Source organism: Mugil cephalus, chromosome 15 (assembly GCF_022458985.1).
Source record: "Mugil cephalus isolate CIBA_MC_2020 chromosome 15, CIBA_Mcephalus_1.1, whole genome shotgun sequence".
Taxonomy (NCBI): domain Eukaryota; kingdom Metazoa; phylum Chordata; class Actinopteri; order Mugiliformes; family Mugilidae; genus Mugil; species Mugil cephalus.
In genome coordinates this window covers 11,453,810-11,473,408 of record NC_061784.1, presented here as the reverse complement: position 1 = coordinate 11,473,408, position 19,599 = coordinate 11,453,810, and the positions used below count along the sequence as shown (strand labels likewise).

Here is a 19,599-nt window from a genome sequence, read left to right as displayed (position 1 = left end):
TTGCTCACTGTCGGCTTCCAGCGCGCTTAGACGCGTGTGTAAATGACTGTCACCGGAGGGCCGCTCATCTTGCTTTCCTTTCGTTGCATTTATTCATAAATCTGCAAAAAAAAAAAAATGTCCTCCTCATGTCAAAGTGTTTGTTGTCCACATGTGCAAAAAAAGGTCTATTTATAATACACAGCTCTAATCTCACAGCCTTCTTTCGCATGGAATTTGTTCAGTTGTCATGGACGTAGCTTGGTTGCATCAGTGCTTGTGTCAAAGACAGTCGAGCTATGTCCATAACAATTGAAACCCCACCTGTTGGAGAAAGTGATGATAATGCAGCTGAAAGCACTGGAAAGTCTGTACGTGGGTCTTGAGGGTTAGATGATGGTATTATGTACCTTCTTATATAATCCCATTACACATGTGGCCTACAGATATAAAAAGCTAATAAGCTAATAGCATAATGTTGAAAAGTTCAGGTCTCTTGTCGAATCCCACAACGAGAGTTCCTCTTGAAACGTGCAGAACCGTATATTAGAGAGAGTCTGGCCAACTCAAGTCATGGGCGCCATGTTAGCTACATCCCAGCGTCTACTTACCTTAAATATCTTAAATGAGACGGTAAAATGCTTTGTAGCCCAATCGCCTCATCAGTCACAGACCTATGTTTATCTTCTCCTCAGTCTCCCGCGATCATCCACCACCAAAAGAAGTTTGAAATTACTCAGAAATAGTTAAAGTTAAACTGTTATTTAGTATTATCATTATAACATTAGCATGCTAGCCATAATAACTAGTTACCGAGTTATGTGTCAATTCAATTTGGCTACAAATACATGGACATAAATTAATGCTCTCATGGGTTTCACAGTAGCAGTAGCTATTTTTCTAAGCCTTTAGTCTAGATGACTAGCTAGCATAAGGCTAACGTAAGGCTTAGTTAACTTCATACATTTGTAAAGTGGTGTTGGGCGTTTTTGAGATCAAGGTACACAAATAATGATGGTATGACTTTATATTTCCTTTAAAAAACCTTAACAAACGTCAAAAAGAGACATTTACATTTACCTTACATAATAGGGAAAATCTGTTATCATCCAGTTCTTCCTTTAAACCTTCTGCTCCCACAACTTTCTCCGTTTTTGTTCACTGGGGAAACGGTGGAGTTTCCTCCGTGTTTTCCTGTGACCTGGGCTGAGCACTGTGGCATACTTTAACTTTTAATCCAATTTTATTCTCTGTTATTGCCGCTTCTCCATGGGTGAATATTGGAGTCGTGTTTCCTTTGGCGCCATCTGCTGGCGATATCAGGTAATTCATTGTTTCTTTTATTTTTCTCAACATTCCCAGCGACACAAAAAAATAAAACCAGAAAAATTGAGCGATGGTTTTAACATGAATATACCAGTTCACCTTAATTAATTAGTTAATTAGTTAATGTTAATTTATGCTTGTCTATTTTTCGCATTTTGTTAAAGCTTTTATACGATACCTGGGTCACTCCTTTAAATAAAACGACATTTTCAGTGGTATTGCTCAAACGATCCAGCAGAGGACGCAAAAGTGTCAAGAGAGGCTGGGGAAAAAAACCCGTCTGAGCACAAGGATGCTCTGCCAGGTGTCGGCTGCAGCATCAGCACCACTCCTCCTTCTCCTCCTCCAGTCTGCAATAGCTACAGCTACATCTCTCTCTCTCTCTCTCTCTCTCTCTCTCTCTCCCTCTCCCTCCGTGCATCGTCTTTGCTAACGGGAGAGTGAGGAGGGAGTGCAGAGAGACGCGCTTGTCTTTTGCAACTCCTGCATCATTTTCACCGACATTCTTCAGTGAATCAGCGCCAGAGAAACCCGAAGGTAAGGTAACTAAAAAAAAAAAAAAAAACGCAATGCACACGCAATTTAATTATTTGTTTATATATGTTTATTAATTTTTGCAACGACGCTCCGGAGGCCGGGATCGATTCCTTGCAGAAGTGTCGCATGTATATTTCGCTGGTAGGAATCGGATCCGGATCTCGCCGCCGGTTCGGTTCGCCAGGCTCTCTTCGGCTAAACGTGGATCTGACCAATTAAATCAGATTTGGTGCAATTCGAGGTTGGATGCGTGAAACTGCGGCTTGTTTCTTTTAAGATGGAAGTTGATCATGTGCAGGTTTTAAAAAAACAAAAACAAAACAACAACAGCAAAAAAAAAAAAAAAAAAAAAAAAAAAAAAAAAAAAAAAAGGGTGGTTGGAGTGAAGTGAGAAGGGAGAGCAGGTTGGTGTGATGGATGGAGCAGGTCAAGTCTCTGTGGGTGTTGTTAATGATCATGCATAGATTATAGGCTTTAGACCTTACCCCAGCTATGATCCACTGTACTCTGCACGGTACGTCCAAGAGAACTGCCAGGAATTTGTGTTTATTTCCAAGGAAACGTTTGCTACTGTTGACACTGTAATGAATCCAGTGATGAGAAAACACTGTAGATATGTTAAATGTGCTTTAGTGTTTTAGATGTATTTGCTTAGAGTGTTTTCCCCCCAGGCTCAGACTTTTGTGCCATTTAGCAAGGAGGCACAAGTTTTGCACAGAAGCCAATACAAAGCAAAGTCTCTTTTTATGTCCCTTCTTTAACCTGTTATCCTTTTTTTGTTCTGTAAGGGCCACTAATGTGAGTCCCGCACACTTGTATCTATCCAGCTATTTCTACAGAAAGCGCGCACAACGGCAGAACTCAACGCCTCGTCCGACGCGCCACTTAGAGGCGTAGAGAGTAGAGTCGAGACAGGAAGGGACGGATCAAATAAAGATGAGGAGGCCCGAGGTCATGTCATTCACACTCTGCTGTCTCTCCCCCCCGATTGATCGGTGTCTGATGATCAGGTTGTCCTTGAGACTGTGGGGGTCTGCTTTTATTTATTTACTGAATGTGCAGTTGCTCTGCGTGTTCTTTCTAAATCCAGCTTTGTTTAAAAGTTTCACGATTCAAATATAACGCGATTCTTCCCTGAAGTTCAATACGAAATGCATGTGTGATTCGTTTTGTTTCTTTTGTTTGTGTGTGTGCCTGTTCATTGGATTTGTCTGCAGCCACTATCGATCCCAATATGAGAGTCTTCACCACATTTATGGATCTGCTAGTCCATCTTGCTAAATCTCGCCCTAGTCCCTCGCGGTCGTGTTAACGGCGCGGAGGTCAACGTCGTCCCGCAGCCCTGGCCCGTCCCACCGCTCCGCCGTCTCCTGCTGTCGTTGCTGCTGTGGATGCTGATGCATGTGTGTGATTGATTTATCACATCTGACCCCTGTTATGTCTGAGCAGGGATCAATTCAGCGGATCTCTGCCAGGAAAGCCACTCGCGGCGGCGTGTTGCGTTTGAGTGCTTGATTCCAGGTGCCTCTGTGCTGTATTCGTGTATGTGTGTGTGTGCGTGTGTGTTTCTGCAGGTAAGACAGTTTGTCACAGAGCCCATGTGTGTAGCGCACCAGTTCGACCTTCAAGGTCATTTTATAGGACAGAACAGAGTAGGAGGAGGAGGAAGGGAGGGAGGGAGGGAGAAAATAGAGATGGTAAGTGAAGTGAAGGAGAGCAGGGAGGGAAAGTATGTCAGTGTGCCTCTCGGTTATATGTGCAAGGTTTTATTTCCTGTTTTAGCTGTGTTTTGCTGTTACGAAGGCGGCTTTCGAAGAGAGCGAGAGAGAGAGAAGACTAGGGAGAGGAAGAGCCTTCAGCTACTTTAATAACGGGACTGTTGTGATCACTCGCAACCGAACTGTTTTCTCGGTGCGAACGTGTACACGCGCGGGTGAGAGCGTGTGGATCCAGCGCCAGTGGAGCCGAGTGTCAACGCAAACGCACATTCTCACATTCACACCTCCTTTGTCTGGTAAGGTGGCGACGAGCCCGTCCCTGGCTCCTCCCCTGCAGTCACAGGCGGAGAGGCATGCCTCCGCTCGCACACACACACACACACACACACCAAAAACACACACATGCACACACACACACCTTCCTGTCCCGCGGGAGGCCGGCACAGCGGACCCTATCCGCTTGCGTTCATGTGCATGTGTGTGCATCTGTTTGCCGAATGTGTGCAAACAGTTGAAGGGAACTGCTGCTTTTTTTTTTTCCTTTATTTTCGTGAATGCTTTAATTACATTTGTCAGCGAGCTGCGGGCCTTATTAGGCAAATCAGCGCAGCTCTACGAACGAAGTCGAAGCGGGCGACAGCTTTCGTAAAGAAAACGTATTTCCACAAAAGAGGGAGGCGCAGAAGCCGTGGTTAACTTTAGTAAAGTCCACGTCATTAAATTTTAATGCTGCTTCTCCACACTGTGTATCTGGGCTCTCTTTTTTTTAACCACTCACTAAAAATAAATCCCTCCATCAGAGCAGCAGCACTTGTGAATCCTCCTCCCAAAGGAGTTCTTTGCACATTCGTTTACCTGCACAGCTGCAATCAGTTACACTGCCAGTTCAGAATACTGCTTTTTTTCTTCTTCTTTTTTGTGCCAAAATCTCGCTCTGCTCTGTGCTCACCTCTCGCTGATCCTTTGCCACGCCTCCCTCCCCCCACCCTCACACCCCCTTGGGGTTTACCACTTGCACATTGCACATGCATACCCATTACAATGCCTCGAACTCCCCGCTCCTACCCAGCTTGCATCATGCGTTTCCATTTCTATTTTTTTTTTAATTAAACAGAAGTGACTCAGCCTGTCTGAGATGCACTCGGCTTTTCTTTTGTCTGGGCCGCCCTCACCTCTCCGGCCACTTCCCCGTCTGGCTGCGCGCACGTCTGTGGGTTCGTAAGAGAGGGGGCGCGTGCGGCAACTTTCTCGCAGCCCACGCAGAATTCCACTCCATTTTCCTTCATCTGCACAGCTTTGCATCTGAAATGATCTCTCTCTCTTTCCTCTTTGTCCCACCTCACACATTTCTGTCCGCCAGCCACGCAAGAGTTAACGTTTTTTCCTCTGCGACATGAGTGAGGGTGGTGGGTGGGTGGAGGGGCTCCTGCTAATAACAATGCGGTGCACTGCCAGCAGCCAGCGTGGACAGGCACCCTCTTTTCTTCTCCCCTCCATGCCACCCCCGTCTGGATCTATACGTTAGCTGCGGGGGCTCCGTCGAGCCACGGTCTCGCGTCTTCCTCCCCCTCCAGCCCAGACGAGTCAGTTTACCTCAAAGCTAATTCCTTGACCAGTTCCTCTTTGTTTTGACTCAGTACCTCACCTCGGCCCCGTTTCCCTTTACATTCACCCTCCCTTTCTCCCAACAGTCCGTCATTACAAGCTGCAAAAGTAACACCAGACAGTGCAGCAGGACCTCGTCTGTACTAGTGCTGATTAATCCTCACTACCTGCCACACGCAACACTGAAAGCCACAACAGTTAAAGGGATGCTCAGTTTCATCAGTCAGTGTGAGTGTGTATGTGTAGTGCACCTCTGTTTTTTGCAAAGCCACATCATCCTCCCAGTGAGAAGCTGCCTCTCTTTGTCTCTGCTCCTGCTGCAGTGGTTCAGCGCGTGGAGCTGTGCGTGAAAGGTGATACTCGTGTTTCTTCGCGTCTCATTCCCACATAAGTTTGAGCCCGAATACACAAGGCGTCTTTGTCTCTCTCTCTCTACATACACAGTATGTATTTTTTGTGAACGCAAAAGGAAAAACCCAGACACAAGCCTTGCGCGCTCGCGTTTGGCCGGACGCGCGTCTGCGTTTGGCTGTTTTTCATTTCTCCCCGACTAATAAATCCCGTTAGCGGCGTGTTATATATTTTCTGTCGATTTCATAGCAGGTAGCAAGCGCAGCCGGCCCGCACGCAATGAGGAAATAAATCAGGTTTTTATTGCAGATGATCTGATTTCCCCATTCTCCTCATTCACTTAGGTGTGACCACCCACTCTGACCCGAGATCCCGCAGAAATCCTGTTAAGGTTTCCTCCGGCTGCACGGAATGATTCCCCTTGGGGTACAAAAAGGTGTCTCACCGTGTGCACGTGGGAGTCGAGTGGTTGAGAGAGGCAGAGTGAGGGGGGGGGGGACGAGTGGGGATTATTTGGCGGAGGTAGGCTGCTGATGTGCCCTCTGTATGGGTGAAAATAGGATTGATCACTTCACCCTGCCCTGATTAACCGTGTGATTAAGCGTGATTAAAAAGAGGCAATGAAAGGATGGGAAATAGAGGAGCGAGAAGCGGAGAGAGACAATAATGGGTTCTTTTTAGAAAGGGTTGAAACAGACAGGAATCACAGAGGGAGCAACGCTTTTCCCGCTTAGTTGTTTTTGATGTGCGTCTACATTGGTGCAGAACAACAGTCAAGCAGCTGGAGAACTCCATGTTTAGTAGTTCTGTTTTTGCTCCCCCCCACTGCACACAATGAGTTAGTGCTCGCTCACCACGTACAGACACGGAGACACACTCCAGTGAATCATCACTTGTGAATTTCTGTCTCCGGGATGTCTATTGTGCCTTGTGAAAACGGAGTGTTTAGCTTATTTCCCTGCTATTTCTGTCCGTGTTGTGTCGCTGACAGAGATGGGAGGAGAGGGAACGGATGACTAAAGCTTAGCTCATTCCTGAATAGACTTTCTCGCTAAGCTTTATCCTGCCGGATGATTCTAGGTGAATAGAATACAAAGTAAGGAATAACCTACAGTATCTTCTCCAAAAAATAAAAAAAAGAAATATAAAAGAACAAGAGGATTGTCGGTTTTTGTGCTTGTTTATCTTTGAGTGCACGCGTCGGTAGCTGCTCGCAAGTTCACACTTGTTCATTTCGAACACATTACACCCTCGGGGAAGAAGTGTACAAGGATACGCAAGGGTGATGTCATTAGAGATTAATTGCACGCATGGAAAGGCGCCGGGCTGTAGTGGAGGAGCTGCGGAGTTTCGCTGCGTTTTAATGTAAATCCCGCACTAAATCTAATTATGTCACGTGGAAACGCTCAGGGGTCGTAAATTACGATTGTGCGCGCGTTGCCGCTCGGCCCATTTTTGGGCCTCCTGCCATTTCGGTGTGCTGGAATCACATGTGTGCAGAAGTATGTATGGATGGAAGAGAGGTGGGACGGTTAGGGGGGGATGCATACGTGTGGCCGGGCTTCCCTCCCCCTTGGGAGTACAGAGCTGTAAAACCTGTCTGCTCTCCGGTGGGGGAGGAGTGGAATAAAGCAAAGTGCCAAAGACAAATGGCTTCTGTAATGGCCACATGTGCTGCTGGACCGACAACAAAGACGCGGAGGGAACGCGCGTAGGCATCTGTTGATGTGTGTCTGCGTCAGGTGTCTGTGTACTGTCGCACCTCATCCATATATGTACGTGTAAAAGCCAGCAACAGATTCAAAGAATCAAATATATGTTTTTTTTTTTTTAAAGAATAACAGGTGAACAAGTGAAACAGAATCCCCTGTCTCTCATGAAAGCCCATACCATGAATGTAGTAAGTGGGGGCAGGGATTTCATCTTAAAAAACACAACCCTCTAGGTCCTTCTTAAAATCTTCTCTGGAACCTCTCCTTCACCCCGGATAAGTAAATTCCACCCCCTCCGCTCTCTATCTCGGAATATTAATATCAAATATAACAATATGTTGAATATTTCAGCTCCTATTTCTCAGCTAAATGAATCCCCCCTCTCCTTCCGCTTCCTAGAAAGCACTGAGATATTTTTGAGGATTGTGGTGAAACTGTGATGAAGATAAAATGGAATGCATGAAGAAAATTTAAAAAACGGAGAGCATATGTTCCCGGTTTAAATAATTTGAGCCCTTTAGTGATAATTAAGGTTATGCTAAAGGATTTTTATTAATCATTTTTTTGCTCTTTTCTCTTGGGTTTTCAGTCGCTTCGGCGAAGGGGCTCTATAGCTCATCTACGTCACGCATTCCCTTCCATCATCCTAATTAGAAAATCTGTAGCCCTCCCGCTACAACTGTCTTCTTCTCTGTATCCATCTGCACGTCTCATCCCTCCCACCTCCGGTCTGAGTCTCAGTCTTTCACCCACACAGACGGATCCCTGCTCGCAGTCAGAGCAAAAAAAAAAAAAAAATCCACTCTTTTCTCAAATCAACACTCAATCAACACCTCTCTGACCGTTGTTTCTCACCTTGGGAAGAGTTTAAACGCAACACTCCGTCAGTTTAGGAGCCTGTCGAAAACAACAAACCCCGAGTCCTTCACTGAGCTCGATGGGCGCTGAGACAGCGTCTCATCCTGCCCCGTCTGCCTCGCCCGCCCACGCGTTTGCAGGGATGCGTTCGGCCCTCCGCTCGACGGTTTCCAGTGCGGCGCGTATTTTTCCGCGCGCGTTGTTGTGCGCCTGGATTGTGAGTGGGTGCGAGAGTGACACACAGCTGAATATGCATGCACTGTGAGTGTTAAAGCTGACCTTCGGGACTCTACCGTCTCTTCCTAAGTGACCCTTTTTTTTTTTTTGCCCCGCCGGAAGATGCAGGGGTCAGGATGTGTGTTCTCTGGGGATATGGCATTTCCATGACAACAGAGACAGGACTGTTCAATTTTTTTTGCTCTCACGTTTCGCTTCCTGGTGTTTTCCCAGCAGAGCTCGGATCGAAAAGTTACCTCGAGAAGAGGTGGAGCTCACCATTGGGTGGAAGCACTCCTGCATTCATAGCCCAGATCACCTCAACATGCATGTACGCAGCCTGGTCCTCTCTAGTGTACTCTAGATATTAAATTAACAATAACATCTTCTAAAAACAGCTTCATCACATATGTTGATTGTGGCTGATTGGTTAATAAACGTGAAAATGATATGAATGAATTTGCCCTAGAGCACATGTAAAGCCAAAATGGTCCCTGCCTACTAAACTCCATTAGCATCTTAATGTGTACGCCGCCAAAAGAAGGCAGTGCAGCAGCAGGGAGAACCTTTCACTATTTTACTGTCAAATCCACACGTCCCTGCTTCTCATCACCAGACCAGATTCTCTGTCTCCTTACGTCCGCCCAGATTGATTTTGCCAGCCATCCTTGTTAGGCATAACGCAGCCCATTCTGGTCGAGCCGCCGTGACCAAGCCGAGCGCTCAGCCTCCCCAGACTGCTGTCATCAGCACAAGCTGCAGCGCTACATCAGTGCCGCAATCGATCCGCCACCGTGTCCTCTCAGAGAATTCTGTCCCTCCCCAAACGCCCAGCTCCCTGTCTCTGCCGTCCCCGCCTCTTCCAATTAAGTCTGCGCGGGCGTGTTTCCTAACTACCTAATTATTTGATTGTGCGCGCCAGTCAGGGGTAAATATTTGCGGTGCACACACACAGAGGCAGAGTGGGGGAGCAGACAGTTTGAGGATTAACGCAAATGTTGTTCGTCTGTTTGTCGACTGCGAAGAGCCTCCCTGTCGCTCGTCAATCTTCAAACAAAAGAGGTATTTTCACCATATTTAGATCGCGAGTTACGCCGAACTGATGCTCTTTTATCGGGCAGGAAGCCGCGGTGATGATATCTCTGAATTGCTTTGAATATGACCTCGAGAAACCCAAACCCAATTTGAATGTTTCCTTTCCCAGGGTGCATTTGGAAAAGGTTTAGCTCGGCAAATTTGGAGCAGTGTCAAACAGGCCACAGGCTGTGGGAGCTGCCATCTTATTAGTCAGTTCACTACTACTGCTGCCACAGGACACATGGAGAAGCCACGAGGACAGACACCCCTGCTGCAAATATAATTAGAAGGTGGGAGATTTATCACACTTTGGAGACTACTCAGATATTCAGTGAGAGGGCTTGGAGACGCACGTTTGACTGCACAACGACCGTCTTGGTCTAAATACACAGTGTTTGCTGCCTACACGGAGAGAAGACAGGAAACAGCTCTTACCTGACAGAGGGAATATGACTGAAATGTAACTTCAGTTTGTTTGAGGCCTGTCTGTGATGTAGGAAGCGAGCGAACAAACAGCGAAAGATAATCTGCCTGCTGGGCCATGAAACGGAATGCATTAATATTTGGTGGCTTTAACGCTTCTGGTTCAAGGCAGGAGATAAATTCCTCAGAGAAATTTAAAGAGACACGCAAACGCCTTTACTGCGGTAGCAAGAACCCGGCCGTCATTTCACGTTGCTCCAGTTCCGCCGTGTGTCTCGTGTTATACTGGTTGATGGACTGGTTTAACGGCGCCACTGGTCACTTTGAAATGGTTTAAACTCAGAGTGACAAATCAGTGTCAACTTTTGTTTTCTGTTCCGATGCATATTGTCAACGAATGGGCTGTAGTTCCAAAGTGAGGTTTCAAGTGTTGCTGCAGATACAGCGACTGGTTTAGCTGAAGAAGTTGTATTGTTAGACAGGCCACGGTTTCAGTGGTTGGTTTAGGTGCTGAAGTTGTGTTGCAGGTGTTCTACGCAATGACTGTTAGGGGTTTGATACATATTCGTATCCAAGATGTTTTGCAGATTTGACTTCATCTTTCTGATCCACTCTCAAAGATAAATTCTTCTTCCTGTATTCGTTTTAGTAATTTATTTTATTCACTTGTTAAGCTGCGTCAGCCATGTGGCATGCTAGAGAAGACAGAGAGAGGAGTGTCGATCTCATGTAGTGATGACACCCACAGGACGGATTTATCTCGCCTGGGGTGGCGGCTCCAGCCCTCGCCGATGACGACCCCTACGCGTAATCTTCATGTTAGCAACAAGTGCGCTACGCAGTGGAACACAGAGGCGATGTTTGCCGGTGGTTTGGAAAATGCTTTTATTACAGCTGATTTCACCCGGTCCTCCTCCTGACTTCTATTCCACAGCATCCCTGGAGGAAAAGAGCTTATTACAAAACAAGAACACTCATTACAGAGCACCTGTCATCAGACATTCCCAGGGTGATTCCTTTTTCCTGTCATGCAAACAGTCCTCTACCTCTCTTAGCCCAGCCGTAAAGTGAACATCTCTAATTGTTGTCCCTCTTATTAATTCTGCACCTCTCATTTAAAACGTGCTGGTACAAGGTTCCTGTTAAAGCTATATCAAAATAAAGCTAAAAGCCTCCATTGTTATTTTTTTCCTACCACCTAGCTTTGTTTCAAATAGCTGCACATTGATGTGAGTCACGCACATATGGAGGTTATGTGCGCACTTGATTTCATGACTTGCTGCTGCCCTACAGACTAAACATAAAACTCCACTCAAGTGGCTCCACGGAGTCAGAAGAGAATTCGTTTCACAAAAGTGCCTTCATACTTGTTGCTCTTTCTTATAGTTTCCTTTGTGTGCCTTTTTTCTTTTTTCCAGACTGAACAGACCTCTGCGCCCCTGAAAAAGACGGCTTTGATAACTCGCAGTACACTCATGACAAGTGGTGAGCTGAAAAGATTTCATGAGATGACATTTCGTCCCTGGATTATTCAACACAAGGGCCATCATCACAGAGACCTAGAAGAGCAGAGGCAGAGAGGGAAGTAGGTTTTGTAACTCCGTAAATGGCCTCGGCAGGTGTCTTTGTGTGCGCATAAAAAAATCAGTCCGACATGAGCGTTCCGACTAGTTTCCAGGGACTGAGAGTCAACGTTGACAGAGGAGAAAAGATTGGAAGTAAAACCCAGATCCAGTTCACCCAGCCTGGGGATGATAACGCCAATCAGTTACCTTTAATCAGTGATCAGGAAGGACAAGGGTTGACTGATGACACGGGGTACAGCCCAAGCTCCATTCCTCCTTTGGTCTCTCAGAGTGATTCCCCAGATAAGTTGGTGATCTGGGACTCGGAGCACCAATGCATGGGACCGGAGATCAGAGACTTTGAGCTTTTGGAGTGTCAGGAGATACACGCATTTTTGGGAAGTCAGGAGGAGGACGAGGAAGAAGATGGCGGGGGAAGTTTACGCGATGGAAGAGACGAGGGTCCCATGTCCATATCCTCATGTTCAACTGCCAGCTCCGCTTCAACCGGCGCGAGGAGAAACGACAACGATGGCAACAAGGTGGAGGGCAGAACACGCAGGGGCAAAGAGGCGCAGAATAGGGTCGCCTGCCATAGCACCGAAGAGCTAGACGCGTGTGTGACGAGCTCAGTGGACAAAAGGGACACCAGGTCAGGCAGGCAGAGAGGGAAGGGTGGTCTGAAGGAGTCCAAGTCTGAGACCAACGTGTTTGTGTCCAGCCTGTCAGCTGTTTCCCTCAGCGGAAGCCTGTCTAGTGCTCTGGATACTAGCGGACAAGCGTCTCTCGTCTATCCCAACGCCAACAACTCTACCTCAGCTCAGACCAGAAGAAGGCCAACTCCTGGCCCTGTAGATGCCAATCAGAACTGTCCACAGACGAATCCTCAGGAGAAACATGGCTGTCCTCAGTACGGCAGCCAGGATCAGAGGCATGAGGGAAATCAACATAGAAGAGGACTCTCCTCTGATGGGGTGCTGGGCCAAAGGAGAAAGGCTGGGTTTGAGGAGAGGGTGCTGCCGCCACGACGGCAGCAACTCGTCAGACCCCTGTGTCAGACGGAGATGGGGAGAGGGCGGAGCTTAGCCGAGCCCACCATTCAACAAACCGAGACAGGGCAACCCCACAACCCGTCTCTAGGTTCACACAGTAATGGGTCGAACATAAAGTTTCAAAGGTCGTCTTTACGCGAGCCGTCGGATTTCTCACACCTGTACAACGCGTGTGGAGTCTTTCAGCTTAGACAACCGTCCCAGAGGGAGGCGGCACCAGTGGAAAAACAGCCAGCTACGACTGCTCAGCATAGCTCCAGTCCCTCAAACCCTTCCGCTTTGGAGAAGACACCCCAGACTCAGCTGACATACAGGAGGAATTGCTCCAGTCCCAACAGGACTAGCGTTGAATCCAGATCATCCACACCTCCGCACTCCCCTCTCAGGACACCCCAGGGCTCACCACGCAGGCAAGCCTCCATGTACCTCGTTTCCAGGAATGCCTCTGGAGTAGTTAGACACATCCCATCAGGATGCAACCCTGCTGTATTGACATCAGCTCAGGGCTATGGCAACAGTTGCTTGAGAGCACCAGTCAAATCTAATATAAGCACAAGTGGAATCCCCAAAGCGCCTCTTAACAACCAGCAGAGCACCCACAGCTCCCCCAGGGAGAGTTCCCCATCACCCAAACTTAAACCTAAAGGAGTTCGCCCCAAAATCATTACCTACGTCCGAAAGAACCCTCAGTTTAAGCCCCAGGCTGCAGACGGACCGTATCAGGTGTCATCTCTGCCATCCAGACTCTCAATGTACACCAACAGCCAAACACCTAAAGACCCGTCCAAGCCTGACGCGGAAACGAGAGCAGCCCCAGTCCTTAGTGCCTCCAACCTGCTGTATGACAAGTACCGCCAAGAGATGCAGACGAACATTTTCCCGCAAGGAATGCTGAACAAGAGCATCAGAGCTCCTGGACACACAAACACCGTCCCCCCTGCGCACACACACAGCCACACGGCACCCCCGAAGCTGGGCAGCAAAGCGGACAACTTCTACGGGGCGCCGTCGGAGGTGAGTGCAGGCTTTACTGCCGTAGAAAACTTTCTCACAATAATAGAAAAAAAAAAGCATTCTGATTTATGTTGCCAAGTCCAACCTTTTCCGTTAGTTTTGTTTCTCCGACTCGCGTCCATATATTATCAGTAGCCATGTATAATTGATCACAGAGCATCTGCATTTTATTCCCACTCTCAGAAGAGCTGCTCGTTATCGCTTTAAAATAATTTTTTATTTAGGCTGATTAAATTGCTTCATCTGGTATTCAAATTCATACGTCGTCAAGCACCAGCATGTGGAAATAAATACTTAATCCTTGCCAGTCAACAGTGAGAGGCCGATTCTCAGAGCCTCGTGTGATATCTCATGTGCATTAGCATTAGTACGTGGTAATGCCGCTCAGAGACAATGCTCTATTGAACAATTTGAATTCATGGATCCCAGTTTCCCTGCAGGGCAGTCTTCCATTTTCTCTGAGAGCTAATGAAACCAGATTTGCTTGTGTTCTGTGTTTCATCAGGCTGCAGATTGCTTCTAAAAAAAAAAAAAAAAAAACATGCAGCAGAATTCAGATCTGAGAAAACACATTCAGCACATTCAATTATTATGGTGTTTGCCATTACATTAAAGGGTGCGTCATATGTTAAGCGCAACAGCATGTAAATAAACGTCAGCAGAAAAATCCCTACAGGCACTCAAAGACTTTGTGTGACACAGACTATTTATATCTGCCGGATGGTGTTTGTCTTTTCTAGGCACTTAAAAGGCGCTTAAAACACAGTATTTTTTGTTGGTATTATTTAACTGTATGAGGATTATGTGTCTTACATCAGTTTATTGATTTTGATTTCCAGGTGGGAAGACCCATGGGCTTTAAAGGCGGCTCTGCCGAGGAGGCGCTGCAGTCCAGGACGGCTGCTCAGGCCGGAGGGAGCGGCAGCCTCCTGCGCTCTGGCAGAGGTCTGCGTCTGGGTCTGGGGGCCGTCACCAGGACGGCTACAGGCTCAGCCAAGGGCAGAGGGTCCACTCAGGGTCAGAGGTCAGCACCGGTCTTCAGTCAACCAGTCCAGCCAGTCAGCCCAGCCCCAGCGGCCAGTCAGAAGGGCCAAGATAACAGAGGTAAACATTTCCTCGCATCGGTATTCTGAGCGGGATTACATTCCAGAAAGTATCGCGAAATTGAGATGGCCTATTTTCAGCTACCTCATGTGTCAGGTTTAATTTTGGAAAAAACCTAAATTTGACAAGCCGCCTTATCTTCCTCCTCCCGTGCAGCAGTCGCGGGACCTTTACCCCCCTCGGCTTGGCTCGAGATGAAGGCATCTCATTAAAATGCATTCTCTGAGATTAATTTGGGCTGATCTGATTGGAAGGCGATTGAAAGAGACGCTCCGAGGCAACTCGCGCTGCTCCGGGAGGCTGCCATCTGCAAAGCAAAATAAATAAATAGCCTGCTCACCCTTTCTCTTCGCCGCACGGCGAAATTTCTTATTCAGACGACTCAGACACCACCTCTGCCTGCTGAACTCAGGTCCCTCATCATCGCACGCTGTTGGAAGGCTGTGCCGTTTGTGGCTTGCATGTATTTTTTTTTAATTTTTGATCTGCTCCTTCCCTGTAGCAAAAAATAAAAAAAACAACAACAAAAAAACACATATACAGACTCATACGTGTCCGTATATACACTACAATATGTACAAACCCGACTCGAAACCGCACATACAGAATTGATCAGCGTAGTGTTACGATGTGCCTGGCTTACTTATCATCATCTCTGTTAATGCATATGCGTAGTGTCTCCTTGCTGCTGGTCCCTCTGGGAACTACAGGCTTTGAAGTGCAAAGCAATTAACACTTAAGTAATGTCAGTATCTTCCTTTTGGAGCCATCCTTACACGATGCACATTGCAGTAATAATCAGCCTTACGTCCTTATGTATGTAAGCCCAGGGTTAGATTTGATTTTTTAAATTTTTTTTTCACCACAACCTTTATTTTTGGTCTATTCATTGCTGTAAATGTAATAAAAAAAAAGTGCTATACAGATATTATAGCAATTACATTGTCAAACTACTTCAACTGCTAGCTTAATTACCATGGAGAATTCTGTATTGTTATGATAATGAGGACCATCCACTTAAGCTGCCGCGACTTTGGCGCGTCAAAGCTCGTAACCATGCCCATCTATTGCTCCAGTAGCGCTGCGGAGGTTGCAGTGCGCTCAGGTATTACATTTTAATAACATGCAATTTACCGCTTTGTGGAGGAAACCCGTGCAGGTTTGCTGCCGCTCACCTTGGTTCTGCGATTAAAGTCATGCGCTGGCAACGGCGCTCGTCCCACTGACTTTTCTGGGGCCAATTCCGCACGCAGTAACTCACCTAAAGTTAGGGTGCCCTCGAAGATGTTTCTCGCATCTGCATGTTTTCAAATGTTACGCCTGGGCTTTGTGATTTATGGAGCGTTCTTCAAATCTGGGGGATGCTGAGAATCCCTATGTCGGATGGACGGTATTTTTGCAGGTGCATTGTATGGAAAATGACTGCGAGGCCACATAAATAGAATACAGTGAAACGCAACAAGAATTAAGGTCAGTCGGTGACATTTAAGAAGACGCATCTCCTTTTTTAGTTAAAGTTGCTATTAATAATGGGTGTTTTCATTCACCAGTGAGCCTCCGCCTGCAATATCTAGGCTAAAGTGGATGTTTGTGAGGCTCCACTCCACTCCCTCGCCTCTCAGAGGGGATAGACAGAGTAAGGGGAGAGGGTGGGAAGGATAAGATGGAAATGAGGACATTTATCTTTAATGGCCCCGACCTTCTCACTCTACAGGAGCAAGCTCCAATCTCACAAACAGGCACACAGGCGGACGTTGTGGGCGAAGTGGGATGAGGTGATAAGTGTGGTGATGCTGGAGGAGGGTTGCACCGGAGACTTTTTTTTCCCCCCTTTTCTGTCCCACTTTTCTTCTGTCTACCAACGGAGCTTTCCTCCTTCCTCTCAAAGATTTCCCTCTCTTTTGTCCTGATGTGGTCGTTAGCCCCTAGCATGCACCGAAGCACAAAGCTGCGCCAAATGGGGAGGAAAGGAGGGTTGCCTACCTTATCTCTGCCTCCAGCGGGGGGATAATGCTCTTCATCTGCCCAGGATCCAGACCTTGCACAGCAGGATGGGGTAGCCAAGATGGGGCTTTTGTCCAAGCCCTGCAGATTTGCCCACTTTGTGTGTGTGTGTGTGTGTGCCTTGGTCGTTCATGACTGCACATTTCATCTGTTTTTCGCTTGGAAACCATAGATTGCAGAGAGGGGTGATTTCTCCCAATTGCTTTCTGACAATGGTCACCTTTTATAGAGCTATGATTACTTTTTTTATCCCCAATTTCTCCTTGATTCCCTTTATTTTCCTCTATCATTTCTTCTCTCTTTCATTTCAGCCTCATTGTCCAGGTTCAAAGTCTGAAAACCTGGATTTCAGGCCGACGGCTTTTAGAAATTTGTGGTAACTGCAGGGGCCCCTTGCTCGTGAGGATAACTTAATCGGCTCTAAATGCAGGCGAACTAGAGTGCGCCGTGCGGATTCTCATCACCGCTGCCCTGAACCGCAAGTTGTCACATTGAATGTCCTGGCTGCGTTGGCGCTGGAGAAACCTCTGGCCGCTAGCCCAGTCTGAAAGCGTGACCAGAGCCAAACGCAGCTGTTCACAGGTTGTTGTTGTTGTTGTGTACAGTTATTATATTTGCCTGCTGTAGCAGCCGGAGTCATAACACGGAGAGAGCCTCCTGGTTCTCACCGAGAGCTTAGTCGACGCAGGATAATGAGCGGTTCACTGGGGAAATAAACATAATAACTGCGTGGAATCTTATGCATAAATTTCTGCTTAATGAGTCCAGTCACACACATACATGTGCACACACACACACACACACGTATATAATCATACCTCCTATTCAGGACGCACATTTAGACAAAGAAGTGAAATTGTAAATACATGGTAAGATATGGTTTATTATCTTCAGGTGTTTGTTTTTTTAATGGTTGTACAATACGTTTTAATATTTTAAAAACGGAATATTTTGTGTTATATTTGGTTCTTTGCTACCAGATCACCAGTTTGTCGCCCATCAAGCTGCTGCTCCTTCTCCTGCTCCGGCAGCACCAGTCCAGCCCCAGGCCTCTGCCTCTGCCTCCGCCTCCGCCTCCGCCTCCAGGTCTCTGCTTCCCAAATCAAGCCAGTCGGGCCTGCGACCCCCGGGCTACAGCTCCAGCCGCCTCCCCGCCGGCCGCCTGGCGGCCTTCGGCTTCGTCAGGAGCTCCAGCGTGTCCTCCGTCTCCTCGGCCCACTCCGTCGACAGCACGCAGAGCGACCCCTGCAGGACGGCGCACCGTGAGTCCAGAATGTGTTGATGTTGAGATTTGATTTGCCTTCACCCTTTCTCGTTTGCCTAAACCGCTGTGTTCCCCTCGTGAATATGGTTTGCATAAACAGCCCCCTCCCACGCTCATTATGTTACGTTGTGAGCTCCACCTCGCTTGCAGTTTACTGTTCACACTTTGTAATCAACAACTGCAACACATGAGGATTAAGAGCGGAGGCCGATAGAATGAATGAAAGTTAGCGTGACATCAAAAAGCAGAGGGCAATGACTTTAGCACAGGAAAAAAGTGATAGGCCACTGATTTAAGGAGCCATGACTCACCAAACCTCCTCATTGGACGGCTCAGCTGGTAACTACTTCTTCTTGTCTTAAAAATAACAGATCACATGACATCACTCCCCAGACTCATCAGTAATTTAACAGGCTCTTTGACAAGGTCTGTGCTGCAGATTCTCTCAGCATTAGCGGAGATAACGGGTCGACTGAGTTTGCATCGCTGACGGCCGCAGGCTCTGGATCGCTTTCACTTTCACGGTCGACTGGAACCCAAAACCCTGACAGCCGAAAAAATTTCAGGGCTGCTCGGCAGGCGGCTCGGTTAGTTGGCTGAATTTTGCGCTAGCTGCATGTGTATTTAATGTGACCTACATAGAGAACGCGCGCTCTTCTTCTCCCAGTTACAGTTGACGTAGGCGCCTCCACTCTCGCGCGTCAGACCCCCTGTTATGTCATCACTCCTTTCCCTCATTCGCCCCTTGAGTGCTGTTTTCATCTCTCTGTGTCTCTCTCTCTTTCATTTGTTGAAAGTGAATCCAAACTGTGTGGCGTCGCGGGGTAGGGACCGTTTCAACTGCTGTGAAGTGGGGGAAAGAAGAATCCCTTGGGTGCCTTGGGTCTCCAGAGCCGAATGTGTTCGCATAAGTGGAGAAGTTTTCGTTTTTGGAAAACTTGTCACATCTGTTTCAGGCATTTATATATTGATTTTATCAATCTTTTTGTCAACGGCCTCTCCATCTTTTGGAGGAAATATTCGAAAAAATCTTGTTGATCAAGAGTGTTCATCAATTTGCAAATCTGTGGATATTTAAATTATGTTTAGTTACGTTTACAAGTTATAGACAGATCAGCCGCTAGATTAAAACCACTGATAGGAGACGTCCAAATTCACTAGATCCCAAACTGATCAAGTATCTGTGGGATGATCCACAGATGCTCCACCTGCTGGATCTTCTACCAACTTCAGTTTTCTGTAAAATCTATTCTCCTGATCTCCTTAATTTTAAACCTCTCACTTCCTGTTAATCTGTGATCTCTACAATATAAAAAGACCACTGTAAAGCAGAACATTAATCTGTTGACACACTATGATGGCACTCAGTCATCTTGTACTGCGGGGCCCTTTGGAGACATCCAATATAGCGTTTAGACTATTTGTTTTTTTGGTTTGTTATGAGCGACAAATGCAGCAGAGACGCCAGCTATGGATTTTTCCTGCTCCTCTTCCACGCGACGTCTTCATTCGTTTCGTACTCTTCCAAACAAATGACCTCGCGAACGTCAATATAATGGGTCGATGGGGTTTGTACAGGGAGGGCCGTGTCCGCCGCACATCACAAGTTCATATTCAGCGGCAAACACTGGGCTTACTGTGATGGTAACAAGTGCATCCGCTGAATCCTAAACACACCCGATGTAACAGGGTCCTGACCTCCTTCTTCTGTGCAGATTTATCTGTAAACACACACATGCACGCATGCTCTCCCATCTCACAAAGCACTTGTAACACCTGTCAGCAGAGCAAAGA

At 47.1% G+C, this 19,599-nt stretch overlaps 1 protein-coding gene across 4 annotated transcripts in view; it reads left to right on the top strand.

Annotated features, from left to right (window-relative positions):
- Positions 1-1,513: 1,513 nt before the first annotated feature.
- mtus2a (microtubule associated tumor suppressor candidate 2a) overlaps positions 1,514-19,599 on the top strand; it is a 36,409-nt gene continuing 18,323 nt past the window's right edge. The window contains exons 1-4 of one of the 4 annotated variants that reach the window (XM_047608089.1): positions 1,514-1,842; positions 11,221-13,433; positions 14,273-14,537; positions 17,522-17,803. In XM_047608089.1, coding sequence (XP_047464045.1) covers positions 11,457-13,433; positions 14,273-14,537; positions 17,522-17,803 — 2,524 coding nt within the window. In that variant the 5' untranslated portion in view covers positions 1,514-1,842; positions 11,221-11,456. Of the gene's footprint in view, positions 1,848-9,430; positions 9,670-11,220; positions 13,434-14,272; positions 14,538-17,521; positions 17,804-19,599 lie in introns of those variants that run through there. The other 3 variants (XM_047608091.1, XM_047608092.1, XM_047608090.1) reach the window with 3 other exon arrangements.